Below are 23,209 nucleotides of genomic sequence, written 5' to 3' on the forward strand. Positions count from 1 at the left end.
AAGTGTCACAAAACCGTTAGAATCAGAGGACTCAAAAAATACTGTGTTGAAAAGTTTAGGGAGGAAATGGGTAAAATTGACTGGTCACCTGTGCAAGATAGTGTAGGGGTAGACAGTGCCTGGGAAGTCTTTAAATGTAGATTCCTTGAGCTGGTGAATGTGATGGCTCCCATTAGACGGGTCAGGGTAAAGCAGAGATCTGCCCTTGGTTTAATCATGAAATTCTAGAATCTATCCAAGCAAGGAATAAGGCCATTAAAAAATTTAAGAACTCTCAAGAGCAGCATTTTGTCCTATATAAACGTCACAGAAATGAAGCACAGAGCAGGATGGATGAAGCTAAGAGGGGTTACTTCGCTGAGAAAATAATTGAGAACAAAAAATACCCTAAAAAGCTTTGGAAATCATTTAAGGAACTAGGCTGTAGTAGTACTACCAAAAACAAACTAAAACAGTATTGGACTGAACATCAAGTGGGAGGTTGACAATGAATTCAACTCTTTTTTTATTTTTATTTTTACTTCTGTTGCCAGCAAGCTGGTTTGCAAGGTGCCCACCAGTTCTGGTTTGTATGGAAGCAACCAAGTCAAGAAGTATAATGTAGAGGTAGGGGTTAAGCAAAACTCTTTTTCTTTTGCAAAGGTAGAAACAGCCAAAATAGTCAGTATGCTGGCAGAGCTTAAAACGCTCCAAAGCCACAGGCCTGGATAATATTCCTGCAAGGTTTCTTATAGATTCTGCTGAGAAAATTGGCCCTTGTACTACGCATATCGTTAATCTCTCTCATGAACAAGGTACCTTTCCCAAATCTGACCCTGGGAATTATAGGCCTGTATCTATCCTCTGTAACATCAAAGATCCTGGAGAGAGTTGTACATGAGCAAATGTATGAATATGTTAACAAACAGGGTCTAATGTATGATTTTCAGTCAGGTTTTAGAAAAACATACTTCACCGATTCATGTCTACTTTACTTGACTGACTTCATCAGGAAAGAGATTGATGAGGGAAATCTGTGTGGAATGGTACTGCTTGACCTACAGAAGGCCTTTGATACAGTTAACCACTGTCTCCTAATCTCCAAACTGGAGGCACTGGGGTTAAGCAGTGTCCCTCTAGGCTGGGTAAAGTCCTATTTATCAGGAAGGGAGCAAGTAGTAGAGGTTAATGGTTCACTGTCTCAGACAAAACCAATGATTTGTGGCGTTGCGCAGGGGAGCGTGCTTGGGCCTCTGCTGTTTTTATTGTATATTAATGATATGAAAGATGCTTGTTCTTGTAGTCTTTTTTTATGCGAATGACTCTACACTTCTTGTGTCTCACAAAAGTAAAACTATGTTGGAGAGCATACTTAGCACAGAGCTTTCTAACATTAGCAAATGGCTTGGAGATAATACGCTCTCTCTGCACTTGGGGAAAACTGAATAAATTATTTTTGGATCCAGACCTAAATTGTGTAGGTCGTCTGAAATCAGAGTGGAGTTAGGGGGTGAGTTGCTGACTACTAAAACCTCTGTTAGCTACTTGGTATGTATCCTTGATGGAAACTTGGGAGGTGTGAGCATGGCCAATAAGGTGCTAGGGAAGGTTAATGCCAGGACTAAGTTTTTGGCTAGAAAGTCCAAGCTGCTTGATAAGGACTCCATGAAAGTGCTAGCTACTACCCTTATTCAATGCCATTTTGACTATGCTAGTACTTCCTTGTTTGGGGGCTTATCTAAACTTATGAAGGGCAAGCTCCAGATAGCCCAGAATAAGCTGATCAGGGTAGTATTGAAGGTGAGTCCACATACTCACATAGGCAGGAGCTGCTTTCAGGAACTAAACTGGCTGCCTGTTGAGGCTAGGGTGTCCCAGATTAGACTAGGTTGGTTTACAGATCGAAGATGGCATAGCAGTCAGACGTCTTTGTCTTTTCGTGTCCCTTGTATATATCTTTTTACATCTTTTTCTTCACATATCTTTTTAAAATATTTTCCAAAACCTCAACTTCTAAATACTCTCCTGCAACCCGCCTCACCCAATGTGGCGTGGTCTGTTTTTTTCTAAAGTATTTCTATTTACTTCGGATCTGGAATCCCTCAACTTAAGCTAGCCAGCTAACTACCTACCAGCTATCAGTCAGCAAACCATTGCTCGCAGTCATCAGCCAACCTTTAGCTCGGAAAGCTCTCACCAGTTCAAACAACGTGACTCAAACCAGAGCATAACAGACATATTTTTCCCCGGGCCCCGGTCTGCTAACCGCGAGCCCCGGTCTGCTAACCGCGAACCCCGGTCTGCCAACCGCGAACCCCGGTCTGCCAACCGCGAACCCCGGTCTGCCAACTGCTTGCTTGCTAACCCGGTCTGCTAACTTGCCAGCCCCGGGTCTGCTAACTGCTAGCTTGTTTAGCCCCGGCCTACTAACTGTTAGCGTCGGCCAGCTAACTGTCAGAATTGCCGTGTCCCCAGTCAGCCCAACCCCTCACTGGACCCCTCACTGGACCCATATGTTCACTTGGCTACACATGCCTCTCTCTAATATCAATATGCCTCGTCCATTACTGTCCTGGTTAGTGATTAGTGTCTTATTTCACTGTAGAGCCTCTAGCCCTGCTCAATATGCCTTAACCAACCATGAACGTTCCACCTCCTACATATGCGATGACATCACCTGGTTTAAACGTCTCCAGAGACTATATCTCTCTCATCATTACTCAATGCCTAGGTTTGCCTCCAATGTACTCACATCCTACCTTACCTTTGTCTGTACACTATGCCTTGAATCTATGCTATCGTGCCCAGAAACCTGCTCCTTTTACTCTCTGTTCCGAATGTGCTAGATGACCAGTTCGTATAGCCTTTAGCCGTACCCTTATCCTACTTCTCCTCTGTTCCTCTGGTGATGTGGAGATTAATCCAGGTCCTACAGTGCCTAGCTCCACTCCCACTCCCCATTAGAAGCCTACTCCATAAGTTTGTTTTACTCACTGCTTTAGCACTCTGCCAACCCTGATGTCTTAGCCGTGTCTGAATCCTGGCTTAGGAAAACCACCAAAAACCCTGAAATCTCCATCACTAACTATAACATTTTCCGCCAAGATAGAACTGCCAAAGGGGGCGGTGTTGCAATCTACTGCAAAGACAGTCTGCAGAGTTCTGTATTACTATCCAAGTCTGTGCCCAAACAATTCGAGCTTCTACTTCTAAAAATGCACCTTTCCAGAAACAAGTCTCACTGTTGCTGCTTGCCATAGACCTCCCTCTGCCCCCAGCTGTGCCCTCGATACCATATGTGAATTGATTGCCCCCATCTATCTTCTGAGCTACTAAGTGACCTAAACTGGGACATGCTTAACACCCCGGCCATCCTACAATCTAAGCTTGATGCCTTCAATCTCACACAAATTATCAATGAACCTACCAGGTACAACCCCAAATCCGTAAAAACGGGCACCCTCAGATGTCATCCTAACTAACTCGCCCTCCAAATACACCTCTGCTGTTTTCAATCAAGATCTCAGCGATCACTGCCTCATTGCCTGCATCCGTAATGGGTCTGCGACCAAACGACCACCCTTCACTGTCAAACGCTCCCTAAAACACTTCTGCGAGCAGGCCTTTCTAATCGACCTGGCCAGGGTATCCTGGAATGACATTGACCACATCCCGTCAGTAGATGATGCCTGGCTATTCTTTAAAAGTGCCTTCCTCACCATCTTAAATAAGCATGCCCCACGCAAAAAAATGTAGAACTAAGAATAGATATAGTCCTTGGTTCACTCCAGACCTGTCTGCCCTTGACCAGCACAAAAACATCCTGTGGCGTTCTGCATTAGCATCGAATAGCCTCCGTGATATGCAACTTTTCAGGGAAGTTAGGAACAAATATACACAGGTAGTTGGAAAAGCTAAGGCTAGCTTTTTCAAATAGAAATTTGCATCCTGTAGTACTAACTCAAAAAAGTTCTGGGACACTAAAGTCCATGGAGAATAAGAGCACCTCCTCCCAGCTGCCCACTGCACTGAGGCTAGGAAACACTGTTAACACCGATAAATCCACTATAATTGAGAATTTCAATAAGCATTTCTCTACGGCTGGCCATGCTTTCCACCTGGCTACCCCGGTCAACTGCCCGGCACCCTCCACAGCAACCCGCCAAAGCCCCCACCATTTCTCCTTCACCCAAATCCAGATAGCTGATGTTTTGAAAGAGCTGCAAAATCTGGACCCATACAAATCAGCCGGGCTAGACAATCTGGACCTTCCCTTTCTAAAATGATCTGCCGAAATTGTTGCAACCCCTATTACTAGCCTGTTCAACCTCTCTTTCGTATCATCTGAGATTCCCAAAGATTGGAAAGCTGACGCGGTCATCCCCCTCTTCAAAGGGGGTGACACTCTAGACCCAAACTGCTACAGACCTATATCTATCCTACCCTGCCTTTCTAAGGTCTTCAAAAGCCAAGTTAACAAAACAAAACGACCATTTCGAATCCCACCGTACCTTCTCCACTATGCAATCTGGTTTCAGAACTGGTCATGGGTGCACCTCAGCCATGCTCAAGGTCCTAAACGACATCATAACCGCCATCGATAAGAGAGATTACTGTGCAGCCGCATTCATCGACGTGGCCAAGGCTTTCTACTCTGTCAATCACCACATTCTTATTGGCAGAGTCGACAGCCTTGGTTTCTCAAATGATTGCCTCGCCTGGTTTACCAACTACTTCTCTCAGAGTTCAGTGTGTCAAATCGGAGGGCCTGTTGTCCGGACCTCTAGCAGTCTCTGGGTGTGCCACAGGGTTAAATTATCGGGCCGACTCTCTTCTCTGTGTTCATCAATGATGTTGCTCTTGCTGCTGGTGATTCTCTGATCCACCTCTACGCAGATGACACCATTCTGTATACTTCTGGCCCCTCTTTGGACACTGTGTTAACTAACCTCCAGGCGAGCTTCAATGCCATACAACTCTCCTTCCGTGGCCTCCAACGGCTCTTAAAATGCAAGTAAAACTAAATGCATGCTATTCAATCGATCACTACTCTGCCCCATACACTGCCCACCATTGCGACCTGTACGCTCTCGTTGGTTGGCCCTCGCTTCATACTCATCGCCAATCCCACTGGCTACAGGTTATTTACAAGTCTCTGCTAGGTAAAACCCCGCCTTATCTCAGCTCACTGGTCACCATAACAGCATCCACTCGTAGCACGCGCTCCAGCAGGTATATCTCTCACTGGTCACGCCCAAAGCCAATTCGTCGTCTTTCCTTCCAGTTCTCTGCTGCCAATGGCTGGAACGAACTGCAAAAATCTCTGAAGCTGGAGACTCATATCTCCCTCACTAGCTTTAAGCACCAGCTGTCAGAGCAGCTCACAGATCACTGCACATAGCCCATCTGTAAACAGCCCATCTACCTACCTACCCCATACTGTATTTATTTATTTCTTGCTCCTTTGCACCCCAGTATCTCTACTTGCACATTCAACTTCTGCACATCTACCATTCCAGTGTTTAATTGCTATATTGTAATTACTTCGCCACCATGGCCTATTTATTGCCTTAACTTACCTAATTTGCACTCACTGTATATAGACTTTTTGTTTTCTTTTGGTTCTACAGTATTAATGACTGTATGTTTTGTTTATTCCATGTGTAACTCTGTTGTTGTATGTGTCGAATTGCTATGCTTTATCTTGGCCAGGTCGCAGTTGCAAATGAGAACTTGTTCTCAACTAGCCTACCTGGTTAAATAAAGGTGAAATAAAATAAAAATACAGGAGCATTTATGGTCCTGCACCCAGATATCTAAGTGATTACTTTCCTCGTGTTAGGGATGTACACAATCACAGCACCAGATCAGGTGTAGCTTATGTGTGCTTATATAGGTTCAGAAGTAATGATGGGAAATGTACTTTCTTGTATACTGGAGCCTCAGAATGGAATGAGTTGCCTCTGTCCATAAAAACATCATTCTCTCTGGGCAGCTTTAAAAATAAAGTAAAAATATGTTTGATGTCTTCTGTGCCCATATGAATGACATTTATGATGTAACTGGAATGAGATAGAGGAACAACATCTGTTTTTTATTTTTTATTTCACTGCCATACTGTGAAGGGCATTTTCAAGTTGTGTGTGTGTGTGTGTGCGCTTTTTTTCTAAAATGGTCGAATTAATAAACTAAACTAAAACATTTAGTCTACTTCAAAAGGTAGTGTTTCTAAATGCATATTTCTTGTCTGACTCAATGTCTGAACTGGTTTTCAAAAACAAATGTACGGAAGGCCTCCACACAAACAGAGCAGTAAACAGTCCATCCAAAATGTGAAAGTACTAGACTATATTACTCATAATCTTCCTCTTCTTCAATGCCCTGGTTCTCTCAGGAAAACACATCAAATGTTGAAAATTAAGGTCAAACCACAAAGTAGAGGAATTCTCTCTCTCGGTCTCTGGAGCCCCGGTGTGGTGGATATATTATCTTGTCATAAAGAATGTCCTTTAAAAAAAAATAAAAGTTCAATAATGAAAATAGAAAACAATGAAAAAGCTGTGTAGAATTCTGAATAAGTGCAGCTCCTACTGAACAGACCTTTCCCATTATAGGGTAGAGAAAGGCCGGAGTGATTTGTTTTGATGAGGTTTATCAGATAAAACATCCACTTACCGGTATGTATAAAAAATTATTATAAGTACAAGAATGCTTTGCAATTAGCCTCTGTTTTTAAGCCTCAGTTGTGATGGTAATGTAAGGGAAAGGATGGCCTTGGCCAAGTCTTTCAACTGCAAGGAGTTCGTTAATGGTCTGTGCAGGAGAAGAGGACAATTTTCTGCTCCATGGAGAGAGTCTGCCTGCCAACAAACCACCTCAGAGAGGGACAAAGCTGGGTCTGCATGTGGGGTCCTCTGGTCTGGATGCACCTGCTCTGCAGCCACTCTGCCACAAAACAAAGCCCCTTCCTGTAGCAGCTTCCAAAACCTCAGCTTGCAGAAAAACTGGGTCAGCCAGGCATACTGTTCTGCTCAAACGTCCATACACGTATCCATGGACATTAAGTGTGCCTCTCAACATGGAAAACAAGACGAATCACATAATCCTTTCTCATCTTAAAAACTTTCCATTCGCTCTACTCACTTTGTATTTATTCTCTCTACTAAAGCTAAATCCATCAAGACAAGAGGTCTTATACACATTTGTATTTTTGCCTCAGATCTCGATAAGATCACAGGCCAGATAAAAAAAGGTAAGAGTTCGGGGGGAACAAATTACACAATTTTGATAGATCACTATCAAGGTCACAAGGTTTACTAAGGCAATTTAGAAAAAAACCTGTTCTGGTGCTCTGATGCATCAAAAAAAGAACAAAAACATACATGTGGTCAATGTTCCCTCTAACGTTCGCCCCCAGAACTGCCAAGCAGAAGAAATATCAGCCTGCGCAGAGAAGCACGAGATTGAACTTCACTCAACTTTCTAGAGTTCTCCCCATTATTTAACAATATCAACATGTCCCTTTAGTGTGGGAATTGTGATCGAATCAATGCAATAGCCACTTTCAATGCAACATAACGAAACAAAAATAATTAGTATGCAAAACTAACTATGCAAGAGATTTTGTTGGCAGAGCACATCGGAGTAGGATTTCTATTGCATTGACAGGCACGACTCAGGCCTGCACTCTATACAGACCGGTCGGCCATAACCAATCAGAGCTGCAGTAGACCTATATGCAAATCGACCATTGCCATATTTGGATTTGTGCCATTCACTTTGAACTGGACTGTTTTACAGCATGAACGATTATTATGTGCTTGTTTTGAGATCAAAGCGAGCCACGTGTGTAGCCACGTGTGTACATTTGTTCATATTCTTTGCTAGTTAGTGATTTATTAGCCCAGTTATAGCTAATTTGTAGTCAGAAATGTGGGAGTGATTGCTTCCTACAAGAGCACAAAATGTGAACATTTATAGCCATCTTTGAAAAGCGAGTCAGGTAAAGAGCTTTTTTTTTATGTCTTAAAGGGCCAGCGTTGTATTTTGAGACAGGCTTGAATAAGCTAAGTAGCCAATAGGCAGAGGGTAGCATAATGTGTCTGATTCTCTGTAATAATGGTATGGGAATAATAATGCATTTTATTTTGTAAAGTGGTTTCTTGCATCAAACAAAATGTTCAGTCACCACCTCATCTGAAGGACAAGTGGATAAACAGGTTAATGTCAAGCCCTGCATGTTTTTTTTCAAAAGTCTCATGGAATGTAGGCCTTCTGTAGGCTGAATGATATAACCTCTGTTTCCATGTTAAAATGTTATCTGATGCATTTTCTCTATAGGTTTGTTTATGGTAGGCCTAGATTATGATCAAATAGTCACAGTAGCCTACCTGGTCACTGTTAAAACAGTAAATTAAAGGGGGTACAACCTCAGTGTTCACAACGGAAGTTGCAGAGAATTTTCACAACGTTGAAGTTTGTGCTCATCAGACCTGAAATTTGCTCAGTGCCGCAAAAATTAGAGGGAACAACGCATGCGGTCACCTGCTATTCATTTTCAGTGGAGTCCGATTACTGTAGTTAACCCAGCTTGGTCCTGGAAAAGTGTTGTTTGCCAACAGCTATGCTACTGTACAGTATCTGTACACATGACATTGAAAGGAAAAGCAGGTAATTCTTGCATCATCCAGGACAACACTCAGATGGGATGCATATAACGAGCATGACCTTTGAACTCTTGAAATTCACTGCCTGGGGACTGATCGTCATGATTAGGGAGATTCAATGTTTACATTATGAGACTGTCATTCATCTCATTCTCCTTTCCTTCATTCTTGTGCTTGGTGTCTTGTTTATCCTCTGTGTTTGGCCACAACACTGAGCTGATCCTGGGGCTGCTACTCTTTAAACAGCCAAATAGGGATTAAGGTGTATCGACTGACCAGGAGAAATGGTCACTTATCAGGCTTAGTGAGGTATCAGGGCTCAGATCAAGATGGTGCTTAGCCTTGTCAATGTCCAAAAGGCATATGGTCAGCTCACAAGAGATGGGCAAGGGACACAGAGGCAGAGGGAAGAAGAGAGTGGGAAAGACAGAACGAGAGAGACAAAGTAAGGAGGGAGGAGATGTAGCCACAGTGGAGGCCATGTGGGCTCGCCTCTGATTCCAACAACAAAGCTCTCTCCGCGTGGCTAAACCACACTGGCACAGGCACAATTCTGGCAGCACGCCTTTGTCTTCCTTCTCTTCACGCTCCACTGACAGGCTACACATACACCAGCGTTTTGAGTATCTAGTTTTCCCTACATCAGAGATAACTCTTACTTTGAGACAGAGTCAAAATACAGGAACATATGGCATCAGTCAGCCCTCTTGAAATGGCACAAGCCATTGCCAGGCAACAGTACTGATTGGAGCTAATTAAAGTCGAATATACCAGTCAAAAATGTCAAAATTGTCCTGTGGAATAAATGTAATAAACATGTTTTGCAACTGTTATTCAGATTATGTTTCCAGAGGAGCTTCTCTAAGAGGCCATCACTGGATTAAAATAAGTCATAAAAACAGGAGCACTGATGCTTATGACCTGCTGGGCTTAAGCAAAAGGTATGGAGCGGAGGGGATCTCATGTCCTAAATGAGATTATATAAGAGTTCAGCTGTTATAAAAGGTTACAGCTCTGGCTAATTGCTGGTGCAGATCTTACTTGACAAGCTGGTAAATGCAAAGAGGGAGATGGAGCGAGGGTTGCATGAGTGATAGAGGGGGAGGACTGACACATGATGCTTTACAAACACGGTCTAGCAGGGGGACCCACGAGGAAGGGAACACACCATCCTTTTACTGTAAAAGGCTCCGTCGCCAAACACCCACTACCTACATAACATGATCCCCAGGCCTGCGGATAGCTGGCATAACAGAGCGCTACTCTAGTATCACATTGTTCAATTTGAATTCATAGGACTGGTCAGTGCAACAGCGGGCCAGACTATCTGGAGTCGGGGGGAATATTTCAGAGGAGCTTTATTTATAGCGAGGGGGGGCTGATTTTCTCGCAACTAAATTTAGCCAGGGGTAAATACTTAAACTGATTACTCAAAGCGTTAATAGAATAATAAAAACGGAGAACCCCTCTTAACCAAAGCACGTGTGTACACAAACACTCAAACACACGCACTCACAAGGCCGCCGCAGACAAGTATCACATGAGGGAGGCTTTCTTTTCTTTCTCTTTTAGCATTTTCCTGGGTTCAAGTATGTTAATGGTTTACTGTTATACAACTGAATACCTTTGAATGTTCGTCCACATTGGGCTTGTTAATCACATGACTTAGCTGTAGCCCGCTTCTCAGTTACTGAACTTAGCTTCTGCTTGCTCGCAGGGAGCCCAAAGGTTGAGTAAACAGAGCAACATGTAGGGTACAGACTACATATGGCATCAGAAATTAAGAGAGGTAGCGTTGAGAAATTGAGGAGGCATTATCAAATGGACATCACTGAAAGTTACACACAAACTCTCAGCCATCTCTCTTAGAGAGTAGGTTTAGTGCTTTACTACATTTTACATTAACATTTTAGCCATTTAGCAGACGCTCTTATCCAGAGCGACTTACAGTAGTGAATGCATACATTTCTTTCCGTACTGGTCCCCCGTGGGAATCGAACCCACAACCCTGGCGTTGCAAACACCATGCTCTACCAACTGAGCCACATGGGACCTAAACAGCACAATATATTTAAAATGGAAACTAACGGAGCATTTCAGATACGCCATCTTATGGGTGACGGACATAACAAGTAAAACATAAATACCCCACTTTGTGGTGTTCACCATCTCTATTTATTGAGGTTAGAGGTGAACGGTACAAATACAGACCAACCACAATGAGCCAATACACTATCACACTACACAGCTGAAAACATCAATTCCACAAGTTAACCAATAAACAGACCACCCGTTCTACTACATTTTGCCAAAGCATAGGCCTAATTTCTCTCTATTCTCAGCCTTGCTAAGCTCCTATCCTACCCCACCCAGTGAAGGAAAAAACTCACCGTGGTCTTTCTTGCAGGGCTCTTTTGTATGTGATCCCTTTTGTGGTTAGTGTTTACATCAATGACAGGGCTAGAGACCCTTGCCCCAGAGCCGTGGGACACATGGATGTGCACATGTGGAGAGTTACCTAGTTTTTGGTTGGAAACGTGACATGAAATACCAGTTTTATGGTAGGGGACTTCCAGAGAAAAGCTCCTTTGTAAGGCATGATGACAATGGTTTTCCTCAGGCATTTCCTGTCCATTTCCATTGTCTGCACGACCGGCACTGTGGCTCCTCTCTGAAAGTTTAGCTGAGGGGAGCAAGCAAGCCGAGGTGCTGCGAAACAGCTTAATGTGGCGAGGGCCACATTCACCCTCCGATTGAGGGGTCTGGGTTGGAGATTCAGGACATTCAACATTGACTGTTGTTCTGTTTGTAGATGCCTTCCCAGACATTAGTCGCTGGTGGGCAAAGTGCAGTAGCACACTGGAGTGTCGGTCTAAATTGTCCGAGCGGTCAGTCTTCTCACACTCCTCCATTTTGTCTTTAGGTTTATCCGGAAGGAGAACGTTAAAATGCACCATGGGCCTGGCGTCTCTGAACTCCACTGACGGAAAGCTGCTCTTAGAGAGTCGCAGGCCGTTCATCGCTGTGGCGATGGACGCTTTCGAGGTACCCGTCTCGTCCTCCTGCAGGGGCTCACTGGGGGACAACTGGAGCTGGTGAGAAGTCTGGTAGGAGCCCCTGACTGGAGGCAGGGAGGGTAGAGGCACAGGGCTGACCGGGGAGGCTGGTGGTGTATTACAGGGGCTCCGTGGAAATATAACCAGGGAGGAGCAGCGTCTCAGGGGGACCCTGGCTTTCCTACGGGGCAGACTCCTCTCCTGGGCTGCCCTACGCTGATCTGGGAGCTCTGGCTCAAAGATGCTGCTGCTGCTGCAGTAGCCTGCGTCGCTGGCCGTGCTGCTTCTACAGGAGCCCCCATCTGAGCCACTGCCCGCTCCCACCTCGCCGACCCCTGGCTCCCCGCCCTCAGTGCTGTTCTCCAGCTCTCCATTCAGCTTACCACGGGGCTGCAGGGAGATCTGCAGAGTACTCTTCTTGCTGCCGCTGCCGGTGTTCACCTTGGGTATAAATACGGATGAATAGCGCTGTAAATTACCGTACTCCGGTGACAGGGGAGGCAAAGCCAAGGCTAGCTGCCCTGGAATCATCTTCATGTGGACAGAGCTGTGTGCTAGGCTCTCTGTGGGGCTGCGGGTTGACACACAGAGACCACTCTCCTCACCATGGCTGCTCAGGCTCTCTGACAGAGGATCCGTGTTGCTTCTCCTCGACGCAAAGTGCAAGCGGAGCCGACGTGCCATTCGTCTAACGCTCTAATCCCTGGGAGCCAGTAGTGAGCATGGCAAGAGACCTGCTGGGGAGGAAAAACGAACGGCGGCAACTTCTCAGAGTCCCGTTCTGCTCTGTGATTACAATCATTAGCGGCTGCACATAGCCAAAATAGCTCTGGTGACAACCTACATTCCTCAGGGCTGCTCTGTAAGGCTAGCAGTCAGGGGAGGTCAGGTGCTCTTCTGTGGAGCCACGACCCAAACGCACAAGCCCCTCAGACTGAAGTAACCCCAGTGGTCTGCCTCTTTAAGGAGCTGAACTCAACCCAGTCACAGAGAGCTGCACCAAGGCTTTAAAGGGCAGAACTCCCATTCCAGCCAAACCTCAGCCTTGTCGCAACTGTGCCTTCTGAAATATAGACAGACCGTGTCCGACACCCCCCTGCCTCTTCCAAAAGCCCCACTCCTCCTGGTCACCTCACTAGAAACAAGAACACAGGAGTCTCTTCGGCATGGAGAAATGTTCATTTCGGTTTCAGGCCACTCACTCAAGACTCTGGCGCTATTGGCTCCCAGCAGCAGCTATGCTTCTAATGTTTCTCCTGCGCTGTGCCCCCACACATATTTTTACCCACTGGTATTGAATTACAGGAAATCAAGAGGAATGAGTTTCAGCAAAATTCTATATGAAACTGAGGAATGGGTGTCCTAATACACACACACTTTTTTTGTATTAATATTTTGACAGGTGAGCCCTGTAGATAAAAAAATATACATATCTATACAAAAAAAGCACAATATACACGTCCATCATAAAAAACAAATCCACACAATCATACACCCAATGCAATCATAAAAAACAAATAAGTTCAAGGGTCCCCTAACAGCAGTCTGAAAAATCCTAGAGGCACCAATTCCCCCAATTTCAGGGTGTTTTGGAGATTGTTCCACATGTAAGGTGCAGAAAAATGAATAGCATCCATACTGGGAAACCACCGTGGCCGGGGAAATATGTAGGGAAGATACTGGTTGTTATTACAAACTGCAAAAGTCAGAAAACTCATAAACTGAATGCTTGAGTCCCTCGGCAGCACTTCGAAGCGCGGATAAAGACATGAAAGCTTCAGCTAATGGCACTGTACAAAAACGAAGAATTGAAAAAGAACAAAGGGCTTGAAATTGTAATAAAGAGTTATCTACAAACTAGGGATGGAAAACATGTCACTTTCCATTAAAACAATAACAAAAATTCATAAAGCTCAACTCTTCCTAACTTTCCCCATGCCTTTATAGCCTACAAAAAATAATATGTTTTGTGGTAACTGCACTGTGATTTGAATTTTGTGGGGGGGGGGATAGCGGTTAGATCCCAGCTTCGTTTTCGCGTTTAAACATTCACACCTACTACAAACAAACTTCACTCCTACAGTAGCTCGGCACATAAGTAGGCAACTATAGAGAGCTTAATTTCATGTATAAAGCAGCTATGAAAAACAAAGGGATATATGTGACAATCACCTGTCATTCGACACCTCATGTAACAGCCAGTAGTTGGTTTAATTCCCGCTATGCGTCATTGTCATTCCACTCCATATCAACCAAAAGCTATTGTGTGAGGCTGGGGCTATTCTGGGGCATTACTGTCAGCCTGGCCTGCAGCAGGTCAGTTCCATACTGTAATGCTATGAAAGTGGCACAGGCTGGATGTGATAATGACTCACCAGTTAAGACTGACGCAGTCAGGGCACCCACGTCACACCACGTGCCACATAGTGATTATTCCCACAACAACCCATGATGGGCATATCAGGAAATCTCAGGAGCCACTAAAGTATCAACACTGATATGGAAATCTCAGGAGCCACTAAAGTATCAACACTGATATATTGTGTACATGTACAGTAGGTTAAGATCTGCGCAAATCTTCTATTGATATCAATTAATTATAATTTACATGAAAGTCTGAGTCAGGCCTACATGGTGTGTCTTAAGTTTGGATGAGGCCCCGTGTTTGCACAACTTTACACACTTAGATGTGAGACTATCCTGGGTATCAGTCAGCAGTACTCCTGTCACTCCATGCCATCAACAGCAGCTAGGCCAGAGCCGTGGCTAGTTAGCCCCACATAAGTATTCAGCTATGTGGCCGTTGGCAAAACAATAACGCTACTAAAACAATCACTGCTTGGTCATACTTGAGTTAGTTTAATGTGTTCAGAACCAAATAGCCTACCTTTCACTCTTAATAAGACCCAATGGAATATTCTATTTCCAATACCTGGATTTAATGGAGACAAATTGCTATGAAAAAGGTATACTAGTATTCATGACAAGTTAAAACATAGGTCTGTGCTTTTGGACAAAACCCCAGTGTTAACAACCTAGGTCTAGGCAGTGACATACACACAAACATACCAACCTTTATGTATTGTAGGTCATACGTGCAACTGGCATTCACTGCTTGATACTGGTCAGTAGACCTCATGAAATAGAGGTAACTGGGTCATTCAAAATATGTGTATGTGACAATTACAGAGACCAGAAATAACCAAATTAAATAGAGGTCGACCGATTAATCAGAATGGCCGAGTTCAAGTTTTCATAACAATCGGTAATCAGCATTTTTGGACACCGATCATGGCCGATTACATTGCACTCCACGAGGAGACTGCGTGGCAGGCTGACTACCTGTTATGCGAGTGCAGCAAGGAGCCAAGGTAAGTTGCTTGCTAGCATTAAACGTATCTTATAAAAAAACAATCAAATCTTAACATAATCACTAGTTAACTACACATGGTTGATGATATTACTAGTTTATCTGGCTTGTCCTGCGTTGCATATAATCGATGCGGTGCCTGTTAATTTATCATTGAATCACAGCCTACTTCGCCAAATGGGTGATTTAACAAGCGCATTCGCGAAAAAAGCACTGTCGTTGCACCAATGTGTACCTAACCATAAACACCTTCCTTAAAATCAATACACAAGTATAGATTTTTAGACCTGCATATTTAGTTAATATTGCCTGCTAACATGAATTTCTTTTAACTAGGGAAATTGTGTCACTTCTCTAGCATTCTGTGCAGAGGCAGGGTATATGCAGCAGTTTGGGCCACCTGGCTCGTTGCGAACTGTGTGAAGACTATTTCTTCCTAACAAAGACAGCCAACTTCACCAAACGGGGATGATTTAACAAAAGCGCATTTGCAAAAAAAGCACAATCGTTGCATGAATGTACCTAGCCATAAACATCAATGCCTTTCTTAAAATCAATACACAGAAGTATATTTTTTTAAACCTGCATATTTAGTTAAAAGAAATTAATGTTAGCAGGCAATATTAAACTAGGGAAATTGTGTCACTTCTCTTGCGTTCTTTGCATGCAGAGTCAGGGTATATGCAACAGTTTGGGCTGCCTGGCTCGTTGCAAACTAATTTGCCAGAATTTTACGTAATTATGACATAACATTGAAGGTTGTGCAATGTAACAGCAATATTTAGACTTATGGATGCCACCCGTTAGATAAAATACGGAACGGTTCTGTATTTCACTGAAAGAATAAACGTTTTGTTTTCGAAATGATAGTTTCCGGATTTGACCATATTAAATGACCTAAGGCTCGTATTTCTGTGTGTTATTATATTATAATTAAGTCTATGATTTGATAGAGCAGTCTGACTGAGCGGTGGTAGGCAGCAGCAGGCTCGTAAGCATTCATTCAAACAGCACTTTACTGCGTTTGCCAGCAGCTCTTCGCAATGCTTCAAGCATTGCGCCGTTTATGACTTCAAGCCTATCAACTCCCGAGATTAGGCTGGAAATACTAAAGTACCTATTAGAACATCCAATAGTCAAAGGTATATGAAATACAAATGGCATAGAGAGAGAAATAGTCCTATAATAACTACAACCTAAAACTTCTTACCTGGGAATATTGAAGACTCATGTTAAAAGGAACCACCAGCTTTCATATGTTCTGAGCAAGGAACTTAAACATTAGCTTTTTTACATGGCACATATTGCACTTTTACTTTCTTCTCCAACACTTTGTTTTTGCATTATTTAAACCAAATTGAACATGTTTCATTATTTATTTGAGACTGAATTGATTTTGATGTATTATATTAAGATAAAATAAAAGTGTTCATTCAGTAATGTTGTAATTGTCATTATTACAAATATATACACACACACACACACACACACACACACACAAATCGGACGATTAATCGGTATCGGCTTTTTTTGGTCCTCCAATAACTGGTATTGAAAAATCATAAAATCGGTCGACCTCTAAAATGAAAGCCATTAGGCCTATACAAACAGGTAGGCCTACTCAGTGTTGGTGTACTTGAATATAAACTAGGTCTATTCATGGAGTAAATTTTATTCTGACCATTGTCAGAATGAATCAAGTGATAACACAGCACATTTACACTCCCCTACGTACTTATTTGGACAGTGAAGCTAAAACTTTTAAATTTGGCTCTATAGTCCAGCATTTTGGATTTGAGATCAAATGTTTAATATGAGGTGACAGTACAAAATGTCACCTTTCATTTGAGGTTATCTTCATACATATCCGTTTTACCGTTTAGAAATTAAAGCACTTTATGCATCTAGTCCCCACATTTGAAGGTGTCAAGTATTTCGACAAATTCACTTCTGTATTAAAGTAGTGAAAAGTGTAATATTTGGTCCCATATTCCAAGCACGGAATGACTACATCACACTTGTGACTCTTCAAACTTGTTGGATGCATTTGTAATTTGTTTTGGTTGTGTTTCACATTATGTTGTTCCCAATAGAAATTAAAAAGGTAAATAATGTATTGTGTCATTCTGGAGTCACTTTCATTGTAAATAAGAATAGAATATGTTTCCGAACACGTCAACATTAATGTGGATGCTACCATGATTATGGATAATTATGAATGAATCATGAATAATGATTAGTGAGAACATTAGATGCACAAACATCACACCCCCAAGACATACTTGGGGGGGATATTATATTTATGCCTTTGTAACTTTCTCACTCATCATTCATCCACATTAACCCTTTCCACTCATTGAAAATGGCAGATTTTGTAATTGATAAGTGACGAAATTGAAAACCAGTGGCTGTACAGTAACAATGCTAAACGTGACATCAGAGCTCAGGTTTTCCAGTTCACAGGGCTGTATGGGTTTGGACTGACAGACATTATAAACTTGAGCACCGCACGAGACAAGGGGATACCCCCGTCCCTCCCGTTAATTGGGCTACTTTTGCACATTTGTTGTCTGAGTGAGGATAATGCTGTAAATCAGGAGGAGTTTGTGTTCTGAAAGTTGAACTGTTGAGAATTATAATGAATACCGCTTTTGATGTTATACAAGAAAACCACACACTCAACAGTTCAAATGTGCACTTCACATGTCCATATTTGAAAACTCATGTCATTTACATTATCATGTTTGATCCACAGTTACAAGGATGACATGTGTTATACCCTGGGTTGTCCTGGACACAATGAGCCGGTTTGTCGTATTGTGAAGAACATTTTCCGCAGAACACGCACTTGAATGCACTCATGACTCCATTCTGTGCACCAAAATTACAACGTCTGAAGTGCCTTTTGAAAGCCTAACACTAATATCATATTTTATAACTAAGCTAGCCATGTTGGCAACAGAATCAGCTTTCAAATGATGCCCCTCTGACCCAGATTGCGATTTATAAATGGAACGTTTTTGGATTGCGTATACAACAGTAATGTGTGATGGTTGGGACACAGGGCTGTGTTCCAAACAAAAAACTACAAGTGTGCTTGCTTCAGTTCCTCAATGGCAAAGCCATGAGAGCTCAAAAAAGGGCTCTTTCCTTCAACTATATCATAAAACTGCATTGAAATTGCTTAGGAACTGTAGCACAGTTTGGAAAGGTGTGTGGCCACTTGGAAACACCAGTATGACCTCTCACTCCAACCAGTGTAATCGTTTTTTAATATCTTGCACCTACTCCAAAATGGCAATGAATATTCTTATTATGTTACTGAATGTATCCAGAGTATTTTCAGATTTTCGTTATTGAAAAATGCTGTGAAAAGTACAGTAAATGTAAAATGCACATAAAATCAAAAGTGTAATGTTTGGATTCAGTCTTGTGTCAGGTGAACTGTTGTGTCCTCACCTTTGGCTTGATAATTTCCCCATAATCTCCAAAAGTGTTCTTTCAATTGCTAACATGGTCATGCATATGCTTTCATTGTTCTTCATTTCAATTTGGCCCTATCCATATAGGCCAATTTCCACGAGTGTAAGGGGTTAATGTAGAAGTGTTCAGAAACATATTCTATTCTTATCTACAAAATGACAATACATTATTTACCATTCATTTCTATTGGGCACAACATCTGAAACCCAACCAAAACAAACTGCAAATGCAGCCAACAAGTTTGTAGAGTCACAAGCTTGATGTAGTCATTGCGTGCTAGGAATGTGACCAAATACTTAACTTCGGACTAGTTTAATACACATAAGTGAATTTGTCCAAATACTTATGAACCTCCAAAATGTGGGGACTAGATACATAAAGTGCTAACTGGTAAAACATATGTACAGGATTATAATAACTATCACTATGTCTGTGCCTTCAAGGTCAATTCCACTTTTAGTAAAGTGAGTCAGCAGTAGTTGTGGCAGTGTCAAAGCCACAGGCCTGGACATACTGAAGGAATATCGTAATGACTTACCAGACGATTCTCATCAAACACCTCCAGCAACAGCCGATGCTTCCTGGGATGAACCTGAAAGAGAAAAGATCGAATTCAATAAATGGGCCCAAAAACATCAACAAATTGAATCAACAACGACCGGTCATAAATCTCCCCAAAATGTTATAGTCGGAAGATCAAGTATCTGTCGACCCCAGTATCTGTCAATCACAACAAATCCTTAACCTTCATTAGGTATAGAACTCGACCAGTTTACTATTGGTTTCTAAGTTCAAACTGAATGTTTCTTTAAAATTGGGTGTACCTTCTAAACATCTCTTTCGTGGCCAACACAAAGCGTTGGTGTGTGGAAACATGACATTTGACCTCATGTTGCTCAGAGCTCACATACCATGAAAAACAGTTAGGCTACACAGCATAGCAAGTTCTGTCACAAACACCCACAGAGAGGTAGTGGAAACTTCCCCTGAGCAATTTCCTAAGAGGTCTCACAACTAGGTGAAGATGACATTCAAAGCAAACTGATTACAAAGTCAAAAGGAAATCCACATAGAAATAAGAACATCAACACCAGCGACATTGTCTACACCAGTGGTTCCCAAACGTTCTATAGTCCCGTACCCCTTCAAACATTCAACCTCCATCTGAGTACCCCCTCTAGCACCAGGGTCAGCGCAATGTCAAATGTTGTTTTTTGCCATCATTGTAAGCCTGCCAAACACACAAACACATGATACAGTTATTAAACATAAGAATGAGTGAGTTTGTGTCACAACCCGGCTCGTGGGAAGTGACAGAGCTCTTATAGGACCAGGGCACAAATAATAATAATTTTGCTCTTTATTTAACAATCTTAAATATAAAACCTTATTTGTTAATCAAAAATTGTGACTAACTCACCACAGGTTAACAAGAAGGGTGTGCTTGAAAGGATGCATTGGAGTCTCAGTCTTAAATCATTTTCCACACACAGCCTGTGCCTGTATTTAGTTTTCATGCTAGTTAGGGCCGAGAATCCACTCTCACATAGGTACGTGGTAGCAAAGGGCATCAGTGTCTTAACAGCACAATTTGTCAAGGCAGGATAGTCTGAGTGCAGCCCAATCCATAAATCTGGCAGTGGCTTTGGAATAAATTTTCACAGAACCGCTTGTTGCAATTTCGATGAGGCTCTCTCGTTCAGATATCGGTAAGTGGACTGGAGGCAGGGCATGAAAGGGATAATGCAGACAGAGAAGAGCTCCAACTTCTTAATCAGAGCCTCAATTTTGTCCCGCACATTGAATATAGCTGAGGAGAGTCCCTGTAATCCTAGATTCAGATCATTCAGCCGAGAAAAAACATCACCCAGAAAGGCCAGTCGTGTGAGAAACGTCATCATGCAAGCGGTCAGACAAGTGAAAATTATGGTCAGTATAGAAAACTTTAAGCTCGTCTATCAATTTAAAAAAAAAAAAAAAAAAAAAAAAAAAAAGTGTCATTACTTTTCCCCTTGATAACCAGCGCACTTCTGTATGTTGTAAAAGCGCTACATGGTCACTGCCCATATCATTGCATAGTGCAGAAAATACACGAGAGTTCAGGGGCCTTGCTTTAACAAACGTCTTTTAAGCTGTCAGGCATTCCCTTGGCAGCAAGAGCCTCTCGGTGGATGCTGCAGTGTACCCAAGCGGTGTCGGGAGCAACTGCTTGCACTCCACTATGTCTCCCTGTCATGGCTTTGCACCATCAGTACAGATACCAACACTTCTTGACCACCAAAGTCCATTTGATGTCACAAAGCTGTCCAGTACTTTAAAAATATCCTCTTCTGTTGTCCTGGTTTCCAGAAGAGGATGTCTTCCTTAATTGACCCCCCATAAACGTAACGGACATATACCAGAAGCTGTGCCAGGCCACGTCTGTTGACTCATCCAGCTGTAATGCATATAATTCACTGGCTTGTATGCGAAGCAGTAATTGTTTCAAAACATCTCCTGCCATGTCATTGAGGCGTCGTGAAACTGTTGTTTGATGAAGGAATTGTCTGTATAGTTTTTTTTTCCTTTTCCCCCCAGCATTGTCCCAGCTATCCCCCAGTGGCAGCAGGAAGAATTAAATCCTCCACAATAGTATGGGGCTTGCCTGTCCTAGCCACTCGTTAGCTCAGCATATAAGACGCTTCTAGCCCCTTCTTATTAAATGGTATCTGTTGCTTTTATACATGTCTTACTACTCGAAAGTCATCTTAATTTTCACTCCAAAAACTCCTGTGGCTTATTTTTCAAATTGGCATGTTTTGTTTCTAAATGTTTCACCGAGTTGTGAGGTAGTACTTTTGCACATATAACAGGCACTACTCCCAATATAAGTGAACCCCAAATCAATGTAGTTCATCATATTTGCACTTCTTCGTCTGTGCTTTCCCGGGTAAGGGGGCAGTAGCTCTTCGGCTGCATCAGATTCACAACTGTCAGTGTCCATGCTAGCTGGGCTAACAACAAATGTAGAATTACTGATGCTAGCATTGGATGTGCTTGTGGAAGCAGAAGAACTTGGGTTGTCGACAGGTGCAGTACTGCTGGTTAGTAGCAGTACTATCAGTAGAGCTGTTGTGTTTCTATGGCCTTACTTTTTTTAACCATTTTCGAGAAACCAGAATGAGCAGCAGCTACGTTTGGCTACATATGGACCGTTAGTGGAATTCCCGCGAGAGAGTAACGGTTAATGCGACTGGATGTTAATTATTTCACTAGGCTACCTATATTTGACATTGTGTTGTTATTTCGTTGAACACTAGATGGTTTCATTTTGTTTTTGGCAGTGAAACGAGGCTACTCAGGTGAGAAAAAAACCTCATCCAAATGTATAGCCTCATTGGAAAATATAAATGGACTCTTCGGGAAAAATATTATTTGGCGTACCCCCGACGGCATTACGCATACCCCAGTTTGGGAATACCTGGTCTAGACAAAATGTAGGTACAATAGGACAAAGGGAAAAGCTCAGTGGACCAGACTGCATATGGAGCTTCTTTGCATTCATTTTTTTTTAAATGTCAAAGGAGGACCAGAAAATATATTTGTACTAGCGAAAACATCCCAAGCACTTCCTAATGTAAATAAGGTGAGTATTTGTGCACTGAGTCATGATCAGATTTCAGCAAGAACGAGCCCACCCATGATTTGAAGGGTCTGTAAAACAATGAGTCGTCTACGCAGATAAACTCAGGCTAGCTTCAATATTTTGATTTCTATTTGGAGGAAGCCCATTCCCCAATAGCACAGTCCTCAGCACCACAAATGGCTGGTGACCAATGTCAGCTGTGAAGCTAAAATCAAGCTCCACTCATAAGCAAAGATAGTCAGCCAGCCAAAACACAACAGTGCTAACACAAAACACAAAAAGGTCCTTGAAAACTAGTAGGTTTCGCACCAAACATGGCTATTATTTCAATCCATCGCTAACTGGGCTAATGAAAGCTAGCTGGTTCCTCTATCTGCTGACACCCAGCTTTAATTACAAAACCCATCCCATTTGACACATAATACACCTTTTTTTATTTTACATAAATATTTATCTGAAATATTTTCAAATATAGCTGTATTTCCTCTCAATGCTTAAAACAGAGTGATAATGATCTATAACTAAAATACGTCAGAAAACCACCTGACAGCTGGGAAGGGGCGCGCCGCCCCCAGGTCATTTCATGACCACTGGGAAATGAAATGTGTTTCTGTTAAAATGGGCCCGCTTGCTAAGTGAAGCCATTATTGACACTGCCACATTGGTAAGGTGGGCCAAATGGGCCGCAACTCCTGTAGAATATATGGGAGAGTGCGTTCAGCAAATATAACTTGTTTACTTTATAATATATGATTAACTTCAAAAGAACAATCAAAAGATACAGATAAGAGATGGGCTAGGGAGTCAGGTGTTTTAAAATATCTTTTGATATTGGTTTGAACACGTTATTTTATTAAAAAGGTTCTAAAGATTTCCAGGGCAGGTATAAATATAACAATATTCACAATAGGGACAAGTAAAACAAAGTACAGGGAGCTGTTAGTGTTACAACAGCTGTATCTGTCTAAGGAGAATCCACTGAGTACTGATTTACAGTACCAAGACACCATGATAGAGAAAAGCCCTGAAT

General features: G+C 42.5%; 1 protein-coding gene across 5 annotated transcripts in view; it reads right to left on the reverse strand.

Annotated features, from left to right (window-relative positions):
• The window catches only part of LOC115167228 (E3 ubiquitin-protein ligase NEDD4-like), a 52,937-nt gene that overhangs the window by 24,194 nt on the left and 5,534 nt on the right, over positions 1-23,209 (reverse strand). For 3 of the 5 annotated variants that reach the window (XM_029721421.1, XM_029721419.1, XM_029721420.1), the window contains exon 1: positions 11,036-14,952. In XM_029721421.1, the coding sequence (XP_029577281.1) occupies positions 11,036-12,385 (1,350 nt within the window). In that variant the 5' untranslated portion in view covers positions 12,386-14,952. Of the gene's footprint in view, positions 1-11,035; positions 14,953-19,092; positions 19,147-23,209 lie in introns of those variants that run through there. The other 2 variants (XM_029721424.1, XM_029721423.1) reach the window with 1 other exon arrangement.

Source organism: Salmo trutta, chromosome 29 (assembly GCF_901001165.1).
Source record: "Salmo trutta chromosome 29, fSalTru1.1, whole genome shotgun sequence".
NCBI lineage: Eukaryota > Metazoa > Chordata > Actinopteri > Salmoniformes > Salmonidae > Salmo > Salmo trutta.